Source organism: Pecten maximus, chromosome 6, assembly GCF_902652985.1.
Source record: "Pecten maximus chromosome 6, xPecMax1.1, whole genome shotgun sequence".
Classification (NCBI taxonomy): domain Eukaryota; kingdom Metazoa; phylum Mollusca; class Bivalvia; order Pectinida; family Pectinidae; genus Pecten; species Pecten maximus.
In genome coordinates, this window is record NC_047020.1 from 44,182,371 (window position 1) to 44,208,068 (window position 25,698).

At 35.4% G+C, this 25,698-nt stretch overlaps 2 protein-coding genes across 2 annotated transcripts in view; one reads left to right on the forward strand and one right to left on the reverse strand.

Moving 5' to 3' along the window:
- LOC117330201 (GRIP and coiled-coil domain-containing protein 2-like) overlaps window positions 1–10,949 on the reverse strand; it is a 14,965-nt gene extending 4,016 nt beyond the window's left edge. The window contains exons 1-8 of the mRNA XM_033888424.1: window positions 10,580–10,949; window positions 10,099–10,199; window positions 8,769–8,846; window positions 7,479–7,575; window positions 6,139–6,211; window positions 5,625–5,678; window positions 5,116–5,407; window positions 2,066–2,293 (exon numbers count right to left, since the gene is read on the reverse strand). Coding sequence (XP_033744315.1) covers window positions 2,066–2,293; window positions 5,116–5,407; window positions 5,625–5,678; window positions 6,139–6,211; window positions 7,479–7,575; window positions 8,769–8,846; window positions 10,099–10,199; window positions 10,580–10,724 — 1,068 coding nt within the window. The 5' untranslated portion in view covers window positions 10,725–10,949. The remainder of the gene's footprint in view (window positions 1–2,065; window positions 2,294–5,115; window positions 5,408–5,624; window positions 5,679–6,138; window positions 6,212–7,478; window positions 7,576–8,768; window positions 8,847–10,098; window positions 10,200–10,579) is intronic.
- A 10,545-nt stretch (window positions 10,950–21,494) lies between these two features.
- Window positions 21,495–23,269, forward strand: LOC117329867. The gene is given in 5 exon segments (XM_033888063.1): window positions 21,495–21,771; window positions 21,953–22,132; window positions 22,326–22,498; window positions 22,687–22,746; window positions 22,748–23,269. Coding segments are annotated over 5 exon segments (903 nt in total). The 5' UTR covers window positions 21,495–21,534; the 3' UTR covers window positions 23,001–23,269.
- The last annotated feature ends 2,429 nt before the right edge of the window (window positions 23,270–25,698 follow it).

Genomic DNA, 25,698 nt, shown 5'->3' on the forward strand with positions numbered 1-25,698 from the left:
TTCCGGCTATGATTACAGTGGCCTTGTTGTTCCGGCTATGATTACAGTGGCCTTGTTGTTGCGGCTATGATTACAGAGGCCTTGTTGTTCCGGCTATGCAGTATCATTCCATATACAGTGGCAACGCTGGCAATGAGGGTTTCTGATCCCAGGGAACATGTAGTACTGTACTCGAAAAGGAACGGCTAAGTACATGTAGTAAAAGTGGACACTTTTCCAACATTTCATGAATTGCTGCATTAAACACATGCTTCGAGGTGAGGGAGTCAACATCTTTATTTCTAATTATAAATAAAACACTGATTCCATTCACAGCTAATCCATGTAACTGCAGGTGTAATTCCTCTAACAATCCATAATAGGGAATAGATATGTCTGCACAAATGATCAGTGATGGATCTAAAGTATTCGACTCCTTTGGTTCCAGGGTAGTGGACTTTGGGTTATTATCAACAAGACATTTGACATATTCATGATCAAAAGGTATTTGTTTCCGTGTGTTTGGCCTGGTTTCATCGCTGGAAATTTTAAATCGTTTCAATTCCTCAACAGATTTTATAATATCATCTGCTATTGTATTTGACCTACACTAGTACTGTCGTCGTAGTGCTGATGGTGGAGTTTTGGTAGAACGTTTACAATTTGACTCGGTTCCATCATTAAAATTGTTCACACTGCCCAGTTTCTCAACAGATTTAAGTATAGCTTCCACTGTTGTATTATATTAACACTGTAAAGTTGGCGGTGGAGCTTTGACGATTGTTTAAAATTATTGACATAATTAATAAAGTTAACAGGGTAAGATGAGAATGTGGACAAAAACGATCCACACTTTTCACAGACAGAATCATTTACAAAACAATTACACAACATCAATGACGCAACCAAACTACAACAAGACATAGACGCAGCAGGCAAATGGGAACACGATTGGCTGATGACCTTTCACCCCGACAAATGCAATATCATATCCACATCCAACAAACACACACAAATTAAATACCCATACAAACTCCACAACCACACATTACAACAAGTAGACTCCAGCAAGTACTTAGGCATAACATTACAGAACAACCTTAAATGGGACACGCATATAAACAATTTCACATCAAACGCAAACAAATCACTTTTTTGAAACGGAACCTAAAAATAAACTTTACAACACATCGAAGAACATGCATACAAGGCCATTGTTTGACCCAAACTGGAGTACTGCTCCTCCATATGGGACCCTCACAACACAAGTCAAATAAACCAGTTACAAAAGATACAACGCAGAGCAGCACCACGATACGTACAAAACAGATACCACAACACAAGCTCAGTACAAGACATGCTTAGTAAGACAACTTAAATTGGCCATCACTACAAACAAGACTCATTCTATTCTACAAAATCATACACCAACATGTATCCATAGAATGCAGCAACATCCTTCACCCAACAGACTCTAGACAAGCACACCCCTACACTTACAAACACATATCTACTACCAAGGCCTCATATAAATTCTCCTTCTTTCTTCACACAATTACACAATGGAACCTCCTCCCGGTAGCAGCAGTACAGTGCACCACACTAGAGGGCTTCAAGGCACACGTATAACACTCAGTCCTTGAACCCCTCATAAACAAACACAAGGTCAAACAAGTTTTTTTTATCCTTTTAACCATACTAAAAAATAAATTAAAAATTAAAAAAACCTCTTTCTTTTCAAATCAGCGCCCTTGTGCACCCAACACCAAAACACTCCACGAAATCATCATTATTGACGGAAGGGAGTTACAATAAGAAGAAGAAGAAGCAGTTAGTACAGTCAGACATGGAGTTATTCAAACAAACAATTTGGTACCTTATCAATTACAGGCTTTATAGGCTTTCATCTCATCATTCCTTAGACAAAATATCACGACCCGGTATCTAATGGATATTCAGAATTTGTCTACAGATTTTAATTTGTTTTAAGTTGTGACCCTGAAAGTGGGTCAAAGTCATTCATTTGGACAAAGTTGATAGAATTTCGAGCAGGCGCCAAGAGCTAAAACAAATTCAATTCAATTACCTCCCCTTCTTGTCTCTCTTCATGTCTCATATCCGGAATGAATTCTGTGGTTTGGACGGTTTGGAATGTCTCCGGACTCTTTTGTTCTGATAGAATCTTGGAAACATGCTGGACTTGGTGCTGCAGCTCCCTTTCCAGGCGAATGTTGTCGTTTTCTGCCAAATCAAGTTGTCGCTGTAGCAAGTCTAGAGCACGGCGATGGTCTTCATGCAGACATTTTATCTGTTCCTATCAACACAGTATGAAGAACACATTGATGTGATACAGGGTGAGTGTGTCAGGTTTCATAATTCATCAGGTACCAGGTACAGTAAAACTCACTTGTGTCGAACACGGTTGAATCGAATACATCGGATGAGTCGAACGTTTCGTTCGGTCCCGATTTTTTCCCTTCTTTATCTTAGTAAATTAAGCACGGATGACTCGAACACTGTTGAATCGAATACTGCGGTTGTGTCGAATATATTTTGTGGTCCCTCCCTTCTAAACTATACCAAAATTTCCATTTTTGTGTCGAACATCGAGGCGTCATGCTGTCTCAGGTAAAATTTGCTGGCCTCGTCTGATTGACCGAGTGTGACCGATCACCCGTAACGGTGTAAACAGAGCCTATTATTAGTTTCCGGCTGTCGGTTACGCATCATCCAATTGTTTATACAGGTGCTCAGGTGAAGTAAAACGTTCAGGTATACATAACTAAGAATAAAATGTGCACGTTTTAGTCTACAAACCAATATGTGTTCCGTTTACTGTTTTGATGCACAAGGCCGCCGAAAAAAATAAGGAAAAAGTAAATGATAAATTACATATCTTCCATCGAAAAATGCAAAGAAAAATACCTGTCTGTCATTGATTTATCTATATATGCCTAAATTCTGAATACGACGATGCAATAGTAACAATGATATGCGGGATGTTTTTACTCTGTTCAAAAGATTGTGGCAATGCATGATTATGCAGCCGATAAAACACTGACCGCGGCCTTCACCTTTGATACAAAATCAGCATACGGTACGCGTACGGTCGATCAATTTTCCCGGACTGTTTATTGTTTAATATTGTTATATTGGAGAACAATATAAACGGATTTAAAGATAAATATTATGAGTACAATACATACATTTATATTCTTATAATATATGTAACGTTTTCATAGAATATTATGCTGTCATTTGCGACTCCCGTGTGTAAATCGTGTGTCTATGTCAAAGACTATTTTACGCATGAACTTTGTTTTTATCTGTAACTGTGCACAATATTGTTTATTAGATAAAGGAATAATTGTTATCATGTACAATTAATTAATTTCTTTGTTATTATGTATTGCTTATTTTCTACTATGTTATCATGCAAGCACTTGTTCTGCATACAACCGATGATAGTCGGGTTTTGTCTCCGTATACAAACACGGATAAGTCGAACCATCGGATAAGTCGAATATTTTGCTTGGTCCCGTCGACTTCGACTTATCCGAGTTTTACTGTATATACAATTTACTCCTAATCAACTCATCAATACCAATGTAAAGTATAATCATTTCACAATGATTTTCAGGAAGTAATTGGCCAGACTCAATTCAAGTGAAGGGTAGTCATTTCATTCATCAGGAAATTATTTTCATTGTGAAGACAAACGATGTACATCGAGGTAATTTCAGGTCAGTACTGTTATATAGAGATAAACGTTGGAGAGTTATTATATCAGACTTCAACAAGCTATCAACACCTGCCCCCAAAAATCTGTAAGGGCTATTCCTGAATTATCTGTGTGAGAGTCACTTGTATCAAAATTTGATGGGTGGAGGTGGTAAAGCCCCATTTTCTAGTATTCCTTATACTAAACATGTTTCAATACTGGTGGGTGATATGGCACCTCCTTGCCCTCACACATTGATAATTATGGAACTGCACTAAATTCTTTTGGCCTAAGCAACTAGTAGCGATACCCTTTACAAAATAACACGTCAACGGGACAAAAAAACAAAAGTCAAGGAAAGGCGGTGGAAATGGATGGGCCATGTCCTATAGAGAGACAGTAGTAAAATCACCAGGACAGCACTTTGTCGGACACCAGAAAGAAAAAGGAAAGAAGCTTGGAAATATTCAGTTCAGAGTGAGATCTGGACTTGACATGAGGAGAAACTGAAAGTGACTCGTTCAGACTACTGGTCAGTTGAAATGTTTATTGGTCAACAACAAATTCCAAATCAAGGTCATTTTCATAGGGTAGTGATGTCCTGATTGTGGTCAGAATAATTACTGGTCAGTGACTCTTTCTGACTTGTGGTTAGTTACATTTAAAGGAATTGATCAGCAACTTGTTCTGACATGTGGTCAGTTCAATTACCTTAAAAGAGTTGGTCAGTGGCTCATTCTGACCTGTGGTCAAACCAATTACCTTAAAAGAGTGGGTTAGCGACTCAGTCTGACCCTTGGTCAAATTAATTACCTTTAAGGGAGTTGCCCCGGCCACTCAGCGACTCATTCTGGCCAGCTAACTGTTGGACTGTATCCCGTAGTTCTTTGTTGTATGACATTTTGTCTTTTTGGGCCTCCTCCATTCTGCAACACCAAGCAATATACCCTGATAGGACTTCACTTAATGTTTTATACATAACTACATAGGAAGTTCAGAATGTCATTTTTTTGAAAAATAAAACGTTTTGATGATGAAAACATTTAAGGAATCTGATATCTCAGATTGTCGGTGAAGTAAATACATGTACAAATACAATATCATCAGCAGCAATGTGCCACCCTATATGCCATCCTGCACCACCCTACGCTACACTGCACCATTTACACCACCCTACATAAAGGGCTGCAGACTCTGCTCAATTCACCTCTGACACATTATGACTTAGTAAGGAAACCAGACAGGTATAATAGTGGACAATACGGACAACACAGTAGTGACAATTTCATTATTTTGAAATGTATCAGAACATATTATATAAATTGTGTACTTTAAAGAAAAGAAATATTGTTGAAACTGTATGTTAAAAGTCGCTGTTAAGACCCTGAAACAATAATTTCGACAAAGTCACCTACCTGTTCCTCTTTCTCCTGTATATCTAGTAACACCTTATTGTGTCTCTGTAGGAGACGGTCCTGTTCTTCCTGTAACACTGACACTTCCTGTAACACTGACACTTCCTGCAACACTGACACTTCCAGTAACACTGACACTTCCTGTAACACTGACACTTCCTGTAACACTGACACTTCCAGTAACACTGACACTTCCTGTAACACTGACACTTCCAGTAACACTGACACTTCCTGTAACACTGACACTTCCTGTAACACTGACACTTCCTGTTTCGTACTGCTCAGAGCCTCACTGTAAAACACAAACACAGATTAGCTAATCATGTAATTCTGATACCTGCATACCTTAACTCAAATTTTAAAATTAAATGCCACGCACACGATTTTAATTTCAAATTCAATGGAAGAATTTAAATTATAAAATTTACATCTGACAAACATTAATGACAATCTAAGGAGGTTTTAATGGACATAAATTATGATGTAGTAATATATTCTGGTGAACTAACCTTGTTTCCTGTAATTTATTCTTCAGCTGTTCAACAGCTTTCTCTAGTCCCTCCCTGAAATACAAGTTCCATGTCAAGTTAAACATAACAACAGACAAAGACATCATTTTAACCAGTGACAAACTGAATTTTATCAAACTCATGAAAATGAATAAAAACTTTAAATGTTTTCCATTCAATGTCAAAATATATCATTCATAGGGATAACAATAGATCCCAGAGGGATCTTGGCGCCCACCATTGAACGTTCTCTCTTCACTCAAAACATTTAATAACTTTATATAACACGATATAGATGGAGCAACCTGAAATTGTCAAAATCTAAGATGGCTGCCAGTCGGCCATATTGTTTTTCCGATCAGTCCAAAAATGCATTATGCATAAAAAAGTACCAAGGGAAAGTTTACGGAGGGAGGTATGGACGGACGCAGGCCAATTTGAATAGCCTACTATCTGATGATAGTGGGCTAAAATTCAAATTTTTTACTGCAGTAGCTGATATAAGGTTACTTACTTTTCTCTCTTTCCTGTTCGTTTGGTTCCTGTGACGGTTTCTTCTGCTGCTTCAACACACTGTGTACCCGCACCTACAGGTAAATATTTGATAACATTTTGTACATCTTACATTATAAATTAACAGACAACACCAATGTATTTACAATGTGAAATTTTATATTTTTGAAAGCAAGTTATCAGATTAAAATCCATTTTGATATTTGTGATATAACTGCTATCTTTCAAACTTTTGTAGATATGAAGTGATATCTATCCATGGCAGTGTGAACATATCACTTTATTTTTGACCAATGAGAATGTTATTGATTTTCTTATTGATGAGTTGTCAGGGCTCGACAATTACGCTTGTCCGACTTGTCCGTACCAGTACAAATCTCTGTCGGACAAGTACATCAGGATACTCACTTGCCCGCTCGGACAAGTGATTTTTAGCAGAAACTATGTTTTTAGAAATGGCAAAAAAGATTAAAATGTCTTTCTTACAAAATTCAAGAGTTGTTCATTTCGTTTTTCAATAAAATGTGACTTCAAAGAGATCGATTGCACGGAGGTAAGCTATTGGTATGTTATGTGAAAACCCAGATGTGTTCCAAATATGATAATCTGAATCGCTGTTGCGTTTGTATTTAAGAGATCGCCCTATATATAAGCGTTTACATGACAAAGATTGATCTGACTGTTTATATTGGAAACACGCTGACAGGTGTAATATGGATTTGACGAAATTTGGGTTCAGCGTAGCAGGAAACTCAAAGAGACAAAAACTTGATCATGAATGACATTTGCAGTGAAGTGCATTATAATGAAAAATCATAACTTATTTAGCAGTTGGCTTTGCAATGACATTTACAGTGAAGTGAATTATAATGAAAAAATCATTGTAATAATAAATAAAGACAACTGACACAGTTTTAAAGAGTTAACTTAATCTATTTCATTATTATAATATGATTATCATAATGGCAAACATTTTTCTGCAAGTTAGTGGGAAAAGTTTGGACAAGTGCATTTGGCTGTCGGACAAGTAGATTTTAGAATCATTTGCCCAAACGGACAAGTGTGAAAAAATAATATTGTAGAGCCCTGGTTGTTTTTCTGTTTTAAAGTATTCTTACCAGTTTCAGGTTTTATCTTTTTTATATCTTGGTTTTAATCATTTATCTCAATAGAGTTAGTTCTATTTTATGCTTTTTGAGAGAAGCTGTGTATAATACTGTTGACAATGTGTCATCTTTAAATGTTCTCTATATACCACAAAATAAGGTTCGACTCATGTAACTTTCATATTCAGCTTGTATGGCCCCCTGCTCACTCCTCGCCACCTCCACATCACCTGACTTTCTAATGACCTAATTGTCCGCTGGTTAGAGTCTGACAATGATTTCGTTTTCTCCTTCAACTTTTGGTTTTCTCCAGCCAGCTCACTCATTGATATCTACAATTTATACAGGCACATAGATTTTGAAATGATGAATATAAGACTCTTTCATATGTGTATATGTAGGATAGGGATATTCCACCCGAGGGGTCACAAATGTGGTGAAACCCGAGGCTTGCCGAGGGTTTTACCACATTTTGTGATCCCGAGGGTGGAATATCCCTATCCTACATACACACATAATGAAAGAGTCTTTTTCTCTCATATCACTACCAAATTTCTGGCAAAAGTATCCCTCAGCCAGCCCTTTTCTTCAATTTTTTTATTTTTTCATTTGACGTTTTTAATATATATTTAAATACTTATGCATGATATTCTGAAAGATCATACCCGATTTTGGCAAACTAAGTTTGCACACAAATTTTATTCCTTTTGTGGTTAAGTGATGAACGAATGAATTATTCGCCGATAAAAAAAATTGCCTTACTTGACCGACTTTAGACGTGGCTGTGATCAAATTGTCAACATCCGAGAAAAAGAAGTTCTATCAACATGCAATACTTTGAAAAAACGCTGAAATGAGTTTGATAGAATAACGAAGGTAAAGTCCGTCTGTACTGCACTGTAAGTTTAACTGTTACAACAAGCCTGTAGGCCTAGTCTAGTACAGTAGGCCTAACGGAGTTATATTTTCGCTCAGATGAAATGTCTTATTTTTTAACCATGTAGCCCTATTGGTTTATAGCTGATATGATATATATTTATTTCAGAAGGTGTGTATTTTTATAGTTAAATCCAACGTTTCAAAACCGACACCGACGATATAATAAATCTAAGGACTGTCAGATGTAAACACAAGCACACGACGTTGTAAGAGTTGCCCCCCTTGAACGCAGATTACTTCGCGCGCGTGAAATGCTATGTTTAACTGTTTAATGTTAGCTCAGTCGGTTAAAGTACCGGGTCATGTGATCTCAGGCGAAGACACTTAGTTGTTGTTTGACCCTTCCTACCGTGTCAGTCTGTGTTTCTTGGGAGGCTGAAAAGTGGGCCGGTCTGTGTTGTCATGGTTGTGTCCTTGACACTTTACCCGTATTGCTCTGGATGGTATGAGACAGGGCTACCATATGTTAGTCAGGTGAGGTAGTCACCAACTACTACAAGACCCGCCTCAAAATGACCCTGGCTGTTCACGAGGAGATAAAACTAGGAAACAAATAAGTATGGGAACACAACTACAAACAGCTCACCTTGTTTTCCTCCAACTGTTGGTTAAGATTCTCCATCTCACCTCGAAGGTGAGCATCTGAGGACCGCTGTTCTGTTTCCTGATGAAGAAATAAACAATGGTCATAGAAAGAGTGGAAGTACAACTCTGGTATATAAATGTATCTGGTTCACATAATAGAATATGGTTAATTACAGCTACAATATATCTCTGAGGAAAGAGGAAAATAGTAGCTCTGTTCAAAGTGATTAGTAACGCATTAATGCGTAAAAAGAAAAGAAAACATTTCTGGCATAAGTTTATCAAATATTCCACCTAACATTCATGTCAGTCTCAAGGGGAACTTTCAAAAGATAATTGAGAAACAGTCTACATTTCCAAGAAATAGTGGAATCAAAAACTGTTTAAAGGAAGATGGACTACATTCAAAAAACCTACTATGAGATAGTTGTGTACACCTAAAGCTGTAGTATTGTAATACAAAATTTTAATGTACAATATTTTCAAAGTGTAGATTATTATACTGTACAGTGTAAGATCAAACATCCATTTCTGTACCACATTATACTGTACAGTGTAAGATCAAACATCCATTTCTGTACCACATTATACTGTACAGTGTAAGATCAAACATCCATTTCTGTACCACATTATACTGTACAGTGTAAGATCAAACATCCATTTCTGTACCACATTATACTGTACAGTGTAAGATCAAACATCCATTTCTGTACCACATTATACTGTACAGTCTAAGATCAAACATCCATTTCTGTACCACATTATACTGTACAGTGTAAGATCAAACATCCATTTCTGTACCACATTATACTGTACAGTGTAAGATCAAACATCCATTTCTGTACCACATTATACTGTACAGTGTAAGATCAAACATCCATTTCTGTACCACATTATACTGTACAGTGTAAGATCAAACATCCATTTCTGTACCACATTATACTGTACAGTCTAAGATCAAACATCTATTTCTGTACCACATTATACTGTACAGTGTAAGATCAAACAGCCATTTCTGTACCACATTATACTGTACAGTGTAAGATCAAACATCTATTTCTGTACCACATTATACTGTACAGTGTAAGATCAAACAGCCATTTCTGTACCACATTATACTGTACAGTGTAAGATCAAACAGCCATTTCTGTACCACATTATACTGTACAGTGTAAGATCAAACATCCATTTCTGTACCACATTACATTGTTCCAAATCATGTCATATTTACAACCCACTCTACATATCATTTTAGAAATCCAGGTCAAAGATCACATTAACAGATCAATTTCTTCCTCCTGTCAAGGTCAAGTCTTCTTTCATTTACCTACCCATTTCTTAGCATCAGCAAGCTCCTTTTTAGTTTTGACCAGCATCTGTTTGAATTTGTTGCCTCTCTCTTCTGACTGGTTTCTTTGTTCATCAACAGCCTCTGTAGAAACACAAATACATCTCACAATGTTATCTTTAATGGAAATAAATGCCTGTTTATTCATTTTATTTCATAATGTAAGTATTATATATGATGTGTATGGACACCAGGTGCCTTGATCTAGATTAGTTTGTTCTGTGACGATGACGACGACGACGACGACGATGATGATGATGATGATGATGATGATGATGCAACAAAGAAATCCTGGAATACCAGGTACTTTTAATCTGGATGGATTTGTTCTCATTATGGTTTCAAGGAAGGCGATAGTGAAAGTAAAACTGACAATGAAATCCTTGTATGCAACAAAAGTCTACCTTAAAAGAGATTTGACTCTCTCTCTCTCTTATTCTCTATATATATTCAAGACAATTTACCTATCTGTTCCTGTAGAGACTTGACTCTCTCCTCCTTTCTCTTTATCTCCACCTTCAGCTCTCCTATAGCAGTGTCTTTCTCTGTCAACTGCATATTTAATGCCTGGACTGTCCGCTCGTAGTCTGCTATCTCCAGATCCATCATGTTACTCTGATTTGCTTCCTGTTATTATAGAAAAGAAGAATTCCACACAATTATAAGTCTTGTCATTCCTGTTTTGACGCTCTAAAATGGCCAAGATACTTAACAAAAAATACCAGAAACAAGAAGTATCTTTAAAAAAGATAAACGGCATAGTTTAAATGCTGGTGTTTATAATGTAAAACTTCTGGTGAAATGAATTAACGAACTACTTAATAAATGCGCAGTTTAAGCACGGATAACAAAATTATATCGGTTTGAATCATTTTTGGTGATAATAAGACAGCATTTGAATCAGGAATATGATTTTATTAATGTGTCATTTGAATAGATACATCCACTTATTCATCTTGCATTCAATCTTAATTTTGTTTCGTCTTTAACTGCATGTCTGCATTTTGCATTTACCGCTGCATTGACCAATCACATGCTTCATCTTGTTGACCAGTAACGCCACCTGTCGCGTCATATCCAAGAACAAAAGAAAATTATACGGCTATGCCGAAAAATAGGTCTTGTTACATGATTTTTGTGTATTGAAAAGTTATGAAGAATAAAAACATTACTGCCAATCCTCAAACCTTAGTTTAGGTTTTAGTATTCCATATGTCTTTGTTTACCATGATCCAAGTTTACCAAATATAGTCAAGGTATTACTTAAGCTGAACACAACTGACTAATATTGATACAAATGATTAAGTCTTAATAGGTAAAGATTTGCAAATACTTGTATAAATATGATAAAGCAAAGTGGATATAGTGAATGCTCTTTGTGACTCTGTGTTGTGCTATATCCGACAAAGTTATTTCAATCATCCACTTCCCCAATATATAAAACTGACCAAAATGTATTTTGTGGAATAATGTATATTTACCCATAACACCTGTGGTATGACCTATTTACCTGCAACACCTGTAGTATGACCTAATTACCATTTGATGGGAACAAGTGTGACGAGCTTGCTGTTGAGGTGACATTCAGTTGAAACAAATGTGACGAGCTTGCTGTTGAGGTGACATTTTCGGTGGGAGCAAGTGTGACGAGCTTGCTGTTGAAGTGACATTCGGTGGAAACAAGTGTGACGAGCTTGCTGTTGAAGTGACATTCGGTGGAAACAAATGTGACGAGCTTGCTGTTGAGGTGACATTTTCGGTGGGAGCAAGTGTGACGAGCTTGCTGTTGAAGTGACATTCGGTGGAAACAAGTGTGACGAGCTTGCTGTTGAGGTGACATTTTCGGTGGGAGCAAGTGTGACGAGCTTGCTGTTGAAGTGACATTCGGTGGAAACAAGTGTGACGAGCTTGCTGTTGAAGTGACATTCGGTGGAAACAAGTGTGACGAGCTTCACTACTGCCCAGCAAAGTCATTACAAATCTATTACAAACCCATTACAAAACCATTAAAAACACTGATTCCATTAAAATTGGCCATTATTTCTCGTTTCCATTTTTGGGACAAACCTGGAGTTAAGTAATGTAATGGGCATTATTTTTCTAAATTTCAATTACTTTCCTATTAATATTTTCTTTGTAATGGTCATTAACAAAATAATGGCCATTACTTCATGTTTTGTATTTTTCTTAATGGCCTTTATTCTGTTTGTAATGGCCATTAGAGTGGAGTCATCATAATGTTATGGCCATTACTAACTGTGGATTTTATGTACTCCCATAACATTTTCCATTTAATGGCCACAACAAATTATGATCACAATGTAATGGCAATTATTTATTGGTAACTTCATGTAATGCCCATTACATTTTCCATTTAATGGCCATAACAAATTATGATCACAATGCAATGGCCATTACTTATTGGTACCTTCATGTTATGCCCATTACATTTTCCATTTAATGGCCACAACAAATTATGAGCACAATGTAATGGCAATTACTTATTGGTAACTTCATGTAATGCCCATTACATTTTCCATTTAATGGTCATAACAAATTATGATCACAATGCAATGGCCATTACTTATTGGTACCTTTATGTAATGCCCATTACATTTTCCATTTAATGACCATAACAAATTATGGTCATAATGCAATAGCCATTACTTAATGGTACCTTTATGTAATGCCATTACATTTGTTATTCCGATGTGCAATTCCTCATAAGTAACATTTTTTTTCTTGTAATGGCCATTACAAATATTACAAATATCATCACATCATATTGTAATATATATGACAATGTTTAATATACTACCATGAATTGTTGACCTTAAATTAATGTATTATTTCAGTATCTTATTTTTCATTATATTGTTATTGTTGAATTCCATGTCTATATTACAATTTTGTTGTTGGCTTAAAGAAGAATAAGGAAACTGTACAGGCTTACTAAACCCCTTCACAATAAAAAAAACTTCAAATTTCCCGCCAAATTTTCCCGCCAAATTTTTCCCGCCCATTAACTTCAAGCAGGAGAGTTCCAATACATGGCAGCCATGAGGCTTTTCACACACATATGAACAACATGTTATTTTACAAATGAAGGAAAGTATTTATCTTTAATACCTGGTTCATGATTAATACAAGACTACCAGGAAATGAAATATTCAACTCTGGAAGTATGTCAACCTGTTTATAGGTAAGAATTAACTTAAAACCAATCACCATGCATGTGACCTAAATTTACATAGTGTACATTATATTCAAACAGCTTTGGCATTTCTTAAATTGTATTGCCTATTCAACCAAATTGTACAAACACACATCATATGTACATTGAGAATTAATGCAATAATGAACATAAATCACTCTTACATGTATCTGAAGAATATTAAAAGGATTTTGGGTCCACATGATTGTGTACTGTGAATACCCATTTTTGAAGCAGTTATCAATTTGAAACAAATGATGGATCACTTTGAATGCAATTTTTAATGGAAGGACTACATGTACAACGATATTGTCAAACATGCATAGTGATACAGTTCATGATGAACTTTGATGAAATTAAGTGGTAAAATGCATTTTCTAAATTTTCTGAATGCGTCTAATGTAATGGTCACATGTAGGTCCATTAATTTTGTATACCTGTATATATATAATGGCCATTACACTTTTGTTTGTAAAAACGTAATGGCCATTACCATTGTGTTGATCTTTAAACAGTTTTTGTACTTTAAAAGTAATGGTCATTATATATTTTTAAAAATTATGGCCATTAAAGTGTATTTTCTTGTAATGGTCTTTTAGTTTTGTACACCTTTAATGGCCATTACACCTTTTCTGATGAAATGTAATGGCCATTACAGAGTACACTTCAGAAAGTAATGACACTGTTAATGGGCATTACAAAAATGGTTTTGCTCCAAACCTAATGGCCATTACATTACACCAAAATGTTTAATGCCCATTACACCATAAGGTTTGATGCCCATTACATTGAAGACTAATTATTGATGGCCCTATTACATTGTAATGGCAATTACTTAGTGAAAACTTTAATGGGTTTGTAATGGGCAATTTGACAGTGGTGATAAGAGTTAATGACTATTAATGTTTTTGTCAAACCATTAAAATCCTTAAAATGCATTTAATTTTTTTTCAGACCCATTAATTTTGTACCTTTAATAGTCATTAATGTTAAATTAAAAGCCATTATTAAAATAATTAATGATCATTATAAATGTTTTGTTAATAGCCATTAAAATGTATTAATTAAGTACCATGAACTAATTGATTTGTTTCAACCCTTTGATGATCATTAAAATTGAAAACTGTCACATTTAAAGACTATCAAACTTGTATTAAAATTTTTCAATTAATAGCAATTAAAGGTACAAAATTAATAGCATGATTGATGGTTTTATGATGGGAAATTTTAATGGGGTTTTTAATGGCCGTTTTAAGGGCTTGGGTATGCAGTAGTGCTTGCTGTTGAAGTGACATTCGGTGGAAACAAGTGTGACGAGCTTGCTGTTGAGGTGATATTTTGCTGCGATTAGTTAAGTGAAGAGTTTGGTAAACTTGCAAAACTTTGAAGACTTGTTGTATCCTCTTGGGAGTCTGAATAGTACAAAGAACTATAGTCTGGAATCTGGAGAATAAAAACAAAGAATAAATCATCAATACTTTTATAAATCTCACACAAGATGGAAATATCACATAACTTACAATTCACTTTTGAAATTGATGGAAACAATCTAAATTGGTGATATTCTTATTTGGTACCTCTTTCTTTGGTGATGTTAAATATGATGCCATTATAAGCAATGACATTGCAATGGAAACCATGGGAACCGTCAGTCCTGGTACAAAGTAGGTCATACTTCATTTATACAGTATAACAAAAATTAATACAGATTTTATTACACTGATAACAGGTAGTTCATTGGATCATTTTGTATACTAGAGGGTGACACCTGAAGGATGTCACAGATGGAATGAAGTGTAGTAAGGGCCGATAACTCTGTGTGAGCACGTTTTGTCAAAATCAATCAATATCTAAATTTCGACCAATAAAAAGACTGTGTTGCTCGTAAAGGCAACAAAACGCATAAAGTTGAATTTTCAGTCCCCTTAATATCCCCATATATCAAATCTAATTAAAATTGAACATTTTCTACATTTCGACCAATGATAGACCAGGAATTGGCGACCATTTTGTTTAAACGTGAAGTGAGGCTACGAGAGCGACCGGTGTTCAATGATGTACCTATATACCAAATATCATCAAAATCAGATGATATCGGAATCTGGACCAATCAGAGGCCGAGAATTGGGGCAACGAGAGGTATCGTGTGGAAATAAGTACCAAAATACTAAATTTTATTAAAATCAAACGATATCTAAATCCGGACCAATCAGAGGCCGAGAATTGGCGGCCATTTTGTTTAAATGTGAAATTGAGGCTACAAGAGAGACTTGTGTCCAAAGATGTTCCTACATATCAAATTTCATCAAAATCGAACAATATCTAAATTTGGACCAATCAGAGGCCATGAATTGGCGGCCATTTGGTTTAATTGTGAAAGTGAGGCTTTGAGAGGGACCGGTGTCCATTGATGAACTTAGATACCAAGTTTCATCAAAATCGGACGATATCTAAACCCGGACCAATCAGAGGCTGAGAATTGGCGGCCATCTTGTTTAAATGTAAAATTGAGGCCACAAGAGGGACTTGTGCCCAAGGATTCAGTGGTTAATCTAGACCAATTTTACTACCGAAATTGGGTAGTATTCCCCACTGATGGTGTTTTCCCCTTTGAATGAAAACAAATTCCCCATCAAGAAAAAATGCCATAAAACAGGGGAAAATTCTCCAAAACAGGGGAAATCCCCCAAATTTAATGAAATATGTAAGAATTATAGCAAATAATAGCTGTCAAATGTTAAAATTTAAAGAATAATTCAAGACACTGCCGTCCCTTTATTTCCCCTAAATTTCATAATGGGTAGTATTCCCCAAATCCTAGATTAGCCCCTGAGGATGTTCCTACATATCAAATTTCATCAAAATCGAAAATATCTAAATCTGGACCAATCAGAGGCCGATAATTGGCGGCCATTTCGCTTAAATGTGAAATTGAGGCTACAAGAGGGACTTGTGTCCAAGGATGTTTCTATATATCAAATTTCATCAAAATCGAACAATATTTGAATTTTGACAAAGGATTGGCAGCCATTTTGTTTAAATGTGAAAGGGAGGCTACGAGAGGGACCGGTGTCTAATGATGTACCTACATACCAAATTTCATCAAAATCAAACAATATCACAATTTCCACCAATAATTAGAAGCCTCTGAGTGTCAAATTTCATTAAGTGGAGGACTTAATTATGTATTGGTTATAATTATAAGTTATCTTGTAATAATTCTCACAATTCTACAGGTTTCTGGAATATGGCACGTTGATTTAATTAGCATCTATCCAATCCCAATATCTCGTGTGTTATTCAATGAGGTAGCCACCGACTATTACAAGCAGATCCTGACTCTAGATCTTCATATGGCGATAAACCCAGCTAACAAACAATAGATTATGCACTTGTAACCCTGCAAATACTAGCCGCAATATGCCGCTCAACTAGAGAGATCTTCAATTTAGTTCAATCGGTTGAGCATAAGACTAGTAAGCCAGAGGTCCCGGGTTTGATTCCTAGCAGAGGCAGTGATTTAAATTTAATTAATCGATCATGCGCTCTGTTACATTGGCGCCCACGTAGAGTCCCAGGAATAATAATCAGGAATGCTCCACAAGCATCACGAGTTCTTTCCTGGAGGGGGAATATGTAACCTGGTAAATACTAGCCGCAATATACCGCTCAGCTAGAGAGATCTTCTCTATAGCTCGCTCGGTTGAGCGTAAGACTAGTAAGCCAGAGGTCCTGGGTTTGATTCCTAGCGATGACAATTTAAATTTAATTAATCATGCGCTCTGTTACACACCCACAGTAATCTAATCAATAAAATAGTGACATGCCATCTAAGATTTTAAAATGTCATGTAAATGATGTCAAAATCCTGTGTCCAAAATTTAAGAGTTCACAAAGCGGGCAAAATCAACCAGTATTCAGCCTATATGGATTATGCCATACCCAATCAGTCATTTTGAGTTTGTTATAAAACATTGAATAATTTATTCAGTAATCACTTCATTATAACTGATAATTAATTGAATACATGAGACCAGGTGAGCAAGTTATCTGTTTTTATCTTTAAATTTGCCAGATCACAAATAAGGTAATTAGCAAGTTTCAAATTTTAAGTGAATTTGAGCTAAAATTCATTTTAATGAAGCTTAATCAAGCGTAAAAAATCATGTTTTTTTTAACCTCTTATGAGGTAGCAGTGTACACCAGTTTGGCGGGTTTCTGAAAAATAAGTGGCATCTCTTAGTTTGAGGCTGGGTAGTAGTTGGTGACTACCTCACTGAACAACATGCAGGAGGCCTGTCGCGTTCCATCGATTAACAGCACTGAAAATAAATGACATGCCTTACTCTTAACTATGTTTGTGTTGTTATGTTTGCTGGGATTATCACCCCCTGAACAGCCAGTGTCATTTTGAGGTAGGGTCTCCTTGTAGTAGCTAGTGACTACCTCACTTAACAACATATAGGAGGCCCTTCACATGCCATCAAGAACATATTTTTTTCACATGTAAATAAAAAATTAAAATATGTTGGTATGGTACAGTATTTGAGGTAAAAATATTTGAAAATTTACTCATGTTTACCTGTTTGTAAATGATAATTTGAATCAGAATATTTTGTAAAATAGTGATAAGATATTGGGAGTTTTGTAATTTTATCAAGTAATATTATATAATATCTTTTGCAATAAGTTAAAATTGATTTAAAAAGATAATAAAAAATTACACTTCATGTTTTCATACCCAAAATAACCGAGTTTAACTTAATGCAACATAATAATTGACAATATTTTAGTATGAATTTATCAGAACAGCTTTCTCGCACATTGTTTTCTTTGGTGCATGCGAGCGAAAGGTTTAAATATGTAGGTATGCTATTTGAGGCAAAGATACTTGAAAATCCACTAATTTTCCTGTGTGCAGATGACATTTCGAGGACTATTTTGTAAAATTGTGATAGCTGAATTCTGGTTACTCTGATTTTGTCAAATAATTTTCTATAATACCTTTTGTAATAAGTTGAAATTAATTTTAAATCAAAATTTTACAAAAAATAACATAACATGTTTTAACACCAAAATTAACTTAACTTAATGCGACATAATAATTATAGACAATATTTTAGCATAAATTTGTCAGAACAGCTTTCTCGCACATTATTTCCTTCGGCGCATGCGAGCAAAAGGTTTAAATATGTTGGTATGGTATTTGAGGCAAAGATATTTGAAAATCCACTAATTTCTACCTGTGTGCAGATGAAATTTTGAAGACTGATTTGTAAACACTGTGAAAGTTGAATTCTGGTAACTCTGATTTTGTCAAATAATTTGCTATAATACCTTTTGTAATAAGTTTAAATGAATTTTAAAACAAAAATATTACAAAACAAATTACATGACATGTTTTCACACCCTGTAACTGAGTTTAACTTAATGTAACATAATAATTCACAATATTTTAGCATAAATTTGTCAGAACAGCTTTTTTGCATTAATCAATTCTTCGGTGTATGCAAGCGAAAGATTTAAATATGTTGTATGGTATATGAAACAAAGAGTTTGAAAATTTACTATATTAATTTTGTTTATTTACATGTATGCAAAAGACGATATGATTTAACCTGTCCAAATGCACAGTCTCAATCAAGGGCATGTTACAGACTTTAATTTCAAGTTGTAAACATTTAAATATAATAGACCAGTACTATACTATTTCATTAAAAATTTCAAAAATGAATTAATTGCAAAAAAAAAAGTTGTTGATAATGTAATGTGAAGCAAATAATTTGAATAGTTTGAACTGGTCTATCAAATCGTAAAATGTCACACTGGCTGACGTTATTGAATATTCCATGCAGGAAGTTTCCAGTCCGCAGTGTAGATGGTTCAATTTAAATAGTTCTACAAAATTAAATGAAATCTTAGTCATATTTACATTATTTTAGCATATTTTATCATACTACATTCTACATATGATTGTAGTGATTTGTATAATGTTCATCGATAATGCTAGTCTTTCTCGTGCGAGTATATACTGTCAGTATAGGTAGTAAGACAGACGTGCCCGAGAAAGGCATCCCTTCACCGCGGGACTCTAGTAAGTCTATGTCAGTATATCATCGGTAAAAATCAAAAATTATATTTCATTTCTTTTTTCACAAAGTAATTCATATATCAGAGAAGTTGCAGAGTAGTAGTCTCAGGTGTGCTCGTTCACGAGATAGCCTAGTGTCTGAGAGAACATGGTTCTGTGTATATTTAATTTGTCACCTCAATCTGGAGATTCCCGTTGGTTTTTTTAGACGTAAACAAGCATCACTGGCGAGGCTATACAAATACACAGACTATCGAAATATCAAATCAATTAAATTTGGAGACAAAGTAGGCCTATCCCTTCAGTAAATAGCAAATAAACGGGAACTATTCTTCGTGCATATCTACTGTCGTTTGTTTATATCAACGTAAACAAACAAGTTTACTTACTGTCAGCGTTAGGCCTACGAGGCTTCAGGAATTTGACATTCTGAACGCTGGTTTGATTTTTCGCATGCATGTTTGTGAAAAGCAACATACAATGATCGTGACAAAGCATCTATATCCTGGAGCATTGCCTCTGATATTGAAAAAATAGCAATATATACTGGCAGTAACAGTAAAATACAACTGAACCCAGCTCACCAAGCACTTCAATCAAAATGCGGCTTCCACAACAAACTTTCGTGACGAGTTCAGGATGGGCGTTACGTCATCAGAACATGCGATCGTCTGCTATAGCAAAATACCACTGTTGAGTGGAAAAATACTGAGAAGGTAGAAAAAAAAGGCCATTTTCAAAACAACATTGTGACCGTTCTGATAAAGATATTGAAAAACTAAAAAGACGGTTTTCTTCAGGAAACATTTATCTATTTACATGTGCATTGTATATGTTTCTGGATTTTTTTTCGAATTTTGAGGGTGGTTTTAACAGAACCTCTTAGTCAAAATGACGATTTTGGCATGTTTGACCCAAAATATCTCATCATTACGAATTTCCACAGGGATACCAGATACATCCAGACCTAGATGGAGCCGAGTTTTACAATGGTTCAAAAGCCCATCAAAATTGTATGTGTCATTTTTTCCACCCCCAAATTGCTACAATAGCCGGCAAAAATCGGGAATTAGCTCGTACTATCATTACTAACTAATGAGTTATCGCCCCTCACTACACTTCATTCTTTATTGTAATACCCTTGAAAATCCAAATAAAATGTTGTGTGATGTTTGAGATAAGATCTGTCAGACATAAATTAAAGTTCATATGCCATACATATTAATTGTGCAACATGTCTCACTTAGACAGACTGATGAAAGGAATTTGAGTTTTTGCACGGAAACCTCTGTGCAGACGCCGACAGTGAAAGTGTTGCCTGTTTTTTGCATTTCATTTGTGGGAATATATATCAACTATCATTTTGTGATTTTAATTTAAACACATTACCAGTAGTTTCCAAGATGTTCTGCAGGATATAAAGTGATACTCAATTTATTAGAAGTGTCCAGTGTCATACAACTAGTTTTACAAGTTTTAATAGGGAAATAATAAGCTGTTTTTTTCGTCACAGATAACATGTCCGTCACTTTTCATTTGTGCCGCCATCTTGAATTCAGAACGAGACGCACCCATCACACAGGGGACAGTGTTGGAAAATAAGACTTGTTTTATGCTTTGTCCATCATTAATAATTATTTTAAAAACTTAATTAAATTCTAAAATGTTACATATGTGTGATTGATCTTGTTAGACGCGTGCCTTTGCAATAATAACGAAAACATGTATATTTTCCCACTTTACTTCTGTTTCCCAGGTAACAGGTCGTTTCGGTAACAAGTCGTTTCGGGACTTTTTCGGAAGTCGTTTCGGGACATTCGGAAGTCGTTTCGGTAGAAGTTCGGGTCGTTTCGGGAGATAATTTTCAGCTGTTAACTTCTTCGAACAAACGAAATGTATAAATTTCATAGCTTTACAAGTAAACTTTGCAATCAATATGATAACATTTGACAATGATAGTAATAATGGTATTATCAAATAGTGAGAAGTAAGAAGTAAAACGTGTAAATTTCTTCGCCAAAAAAAAACTTTAAATTAAAAGGTCTGTTTTTCATTTTGTTGCTTTCTGTTTCTAGCTGGATAGAGATTTCGTTGAATCGACAGCTCCTGGTTTTATGTTGAGGGACCTGAATGTGAATGAACGCCGCCATCTTATTCTTGCAACAGACCATCAACTCAGCCTCCTTGCGAAGACCAAGACCTGGTACATGGATGCAACGTTCCACGTGGTCAAGCCTCCCTTCACACAGCTGTTTAGTATCCATGGGTTCATTAGGTCTGGTTCCAGCATGAAACAGATACCTCTGGCATTCTGTTTTATGTCTGGAAAGCGAACAGAGGATTATTATGAGGTAATTACAGCAAAGGTCTATACATATCAAATGTTGCAATATTTAAGATAACTAATTTATCAAAACAATTTAATTCATTTATGATACACTAATATATAAATAATAAAATAAATTATGGATAACAAATAATACCTCTTTTTTATGATCATTTTCCAAATCATAATTCTGTATTTTTTTGTAGGTACTTCGATCCATCGACCGCCAACTGCCTGATGACATCCGTCTGGAACTGTGCGTTGTGGACTTCGAGGCAGCCGTGTGGCAGGCTATCCGCCAGAGATATCCGGACTGTCGGATACAGGGTTGTGCATTCCACTGGTCACAGGCTGTGTTCCGGAAAGTTCAGGAGCTCGGATTACAGGTATTGTAAAGTGTATAGGTTAAGAAATTAGTTATTGAAATAAATAGTTAAATAGAATATTTGAATTTCTCGTAAAAAGTATATACCTATATCTGAATATAAAAGAAAAAAAAGAAAATTTTGTATGTAGTTTTAAATCATATAATACTGAAGTTATTGTGACAGTAACATTACATTTTTCTTATTATTTCAGACTGCCTACAACGAGAGAGGAGATGTGTACGATTTCATTCGGCAAGTGATGTGTCTCCCGTTCCTTCCATCAGAACAGATTGTGGAGACTTTCATGAGGCTGGATGACCGCGTCACATCACCGGCATTAGCATCCCTGATGGATTATATCGACAGAACATGGATTCGAAGCAGGTGCGTTAAAATAAGGGGTTGGAAGAAATAACTATTTGTATAATGTAACATATATATATTAGTTTTGAAATCATATTTTTTCGAAAATAGCATACAGTGTAATCCGATATTATTTTACTATAAAGTAAAACCTAAAAACGATGTTATTATTTAGTCGCATTACTAATTCATTCTTTGTTTCTCTACAGAACTTTCCCCGTCAGCTCGTGGTCCATTTTCATGTCGGCTATTAGAACCAACAACGACGTAGAACAACCGGTTGAATTCCCGAGTCAACATCAGGGGTCCCGTTCCATTTTATCTGTTGTTGCAGGAGCTCTTCAGGGAAGCCACCGCGATCCCCCTTCAATCAAAGATGGTTTGCGAGAACAAGCTCGCAAGATACCAGCGCAAGAAAACACGGGACATTCAGAGGGAAGTCTTTCGTTTGTGGGGACAGTATACAGATGGTGAGGTTTCAACCTCCCAGCTGATGCGGAGGATAGGACGTTTGTTACATTGAAAGTGTGTTTATGTAGATGAACTGTAGTGTTGTGTTGTGTAGCGTTGTGTAGTGCTATGTTGTGCTGATGTAGTGCTATAGTAGTGAAGAACATTTTGTTTATAGATATGTATATAGCTTGTAGTGCTGAATGAACATTTTGTTAGTTTATTTCCAGGATGGTCCAATCATGCAATGTTAATTTATGTAGCGCTTATGTAGTTCTCTCGTAGTTTTGTTCATAGATATGTTTATAGATTGTAGTGTTAATAGATATCATGAATTAAAATTAAAAAAAAATTAAAAAATATTAATAATAAAAAAAAGTAAAAAAAAATAAAAAAAATATGGGGCTTCAGAAAAGCAGGGTCCACGTCCCGAGTCCTGGGTACACAGATATACATGTATATTATATATTAATTTATTGTGTAGCGAATGCTTTTCAACAGCATGTCATATAATATATGCATTTATGTGGTAACTTGTTTTTATTATTAATTGATTTATATTATATAATTTCATTTTACATCATTGTTATTTTTATGAGTTATAATAAAATTATTGTTTGTTACACTGATCTTTTTACACTGTTATATTTGCTTGTTATTAATGATAATAAAAACATTACATGTGCGTTGTGGTTTTGTGCTGATTTTCCATAATATTCTCATGTAGTTTTATGCAGCTTCGGGTCAAAAGTCTTTCCGTAACATTACAGAAATATTTCCTAGAGAAAAAAAAGAATATATTAGCCTACCAAATGGATGTTAACTACGCAGACTTTTGACCCGTGGCACGTGGCAGAGTTCATCACAACCCGGAAGAAAAAACGTAGTAAGGGACATAACCCTAACTATCGTAAAGAAACATACAGATGTTGAACCAAACAACAGAACTGCAATTAATACAATTATGATAGAATATAAATTATTTTAGAAGTCTACCGAAACGTCCTATCAATGTCCCGAAATATCTTGGAAATGTACCGAAACGACTCGATACGACTTCGAGTCGTTTCGGTAGTCCCGAAACGACTTGTTACCGAAACGACTTGTTACCGAAACGACTTGTTACCGAAACGACTAGCATTCGTTTCCCACGATGATTCTGCAGCTGTTGGATTCGTGTAAAGATAAAAGGCACATAGCAAAACGTTCAACAAACCTAAATCAGCTTCATTCGGAACAAAAGAACACAGGTTTACCCTACTCCAATAATATTAGAGGTTTACACGACAAGAAACTTTTGACAGGCTGTCATGTAACCTCTAATCACCACCGCACATAAAACCTGTTGCTGTGACCCACCTAATTAAAGTCGTTCAAAAGTTATCTTTACTCACATTTCATATGATCTGACTTACCTTATTCAATTTATCTATCATAAATACACAAAGTTACACAACGTGTGTCCATATCTATATCCAAGATCAGTGATTATTAGCCTCTTTTGTCGTTTAAGCCGTTGGTAATCCGTATTTTATAATGACTGGAACAGCAAAGTTGTTTTAGTGACCCAATATTTGAACACAGCAGGTTGCAAGTGAATTATTGTGGATATAATTATATTTAAGAGGTGTTCATCAACAGTTTGTGCATAAATGGATTGATACTTCATCAACAAGTAAGCGTACACATATTTGTTAACATGAATTATCGTTTTAGTTGGTTTATGACACTTTTTTGTCGCGCCCCAGAATCAGGGCGCTGGCAGCTACAAGAAAAACACGCTGAGGGGATATGAGGTCGCAATATCCACCAATGTAATCAGGTGGAATAAGACCTCATATACGTATAGGAGTAAGGTTTACCCTTAAACTCAGTGGTAATATAGACCTACTCTCAAACGCCACAATCGACCCCACGACCATGAAACTTCCGAACGATTCGTGACGAGTTAAGTCCCCTTGCTTTGGCATAGCTACAAGAGATTTCAGAGGGATCTTGGTGCCCATCAAGTCTATTTAGCGGGAACAAAATTGAACATCAAATGTCAAAATTAAAGATGGCGTCTTGCCGGCCATGTTGGTTTCCAAAATTCAATATGCTTATCTAGGGACAAATGGGACTAACTTAAAAATGTTCTAATATTTGCATAAATGCACACCACTTTCATCTGTAATTCAAAATATCTAATACCAGATATATAATTATCACAAGTTTAAAGGTACAATCAAATCAAATACTAAAAATAGCTTCATTATCACATAAATCAAACCTTTCTATATTGAGCCACTCATTAACAATACCTACAGAAAGACGTCACGATCTTAAGTTAGGACAGTGCACTTTTATTAGTACCTGATACTGTTTACTCACCATGCATCATAAATATAGACGAATACTTCTAGTTGCAGAATAGAAAATATGTCCAAATGATTGTGTCTTGACAATGTCAAGGCAAGATATATTTCATCGTTGCTGGCACAAAAACATGCATTCCCGTCATTCAGTAAACAATGTGAAGTAGTTTGTGATCTTGCAAAGACAGTACCACAACTCTAAAGTCAATGTGCTGTTTAAATGTTATCAGAAATCCATTTTGGTTATTCATTCAAAGAAAATTCATCGGCAAATGCTTTTTCGACATTAATTCCATCAGTGTCAAAGAACAAAATCTTGCATTTACATTTCGAGTCTACACAGTGAAATGCTATCGCCATGTTTTATGTTTGATACTTTCACATGTTTTTGAGAAATAACTTACCTTGCTTCTGCTT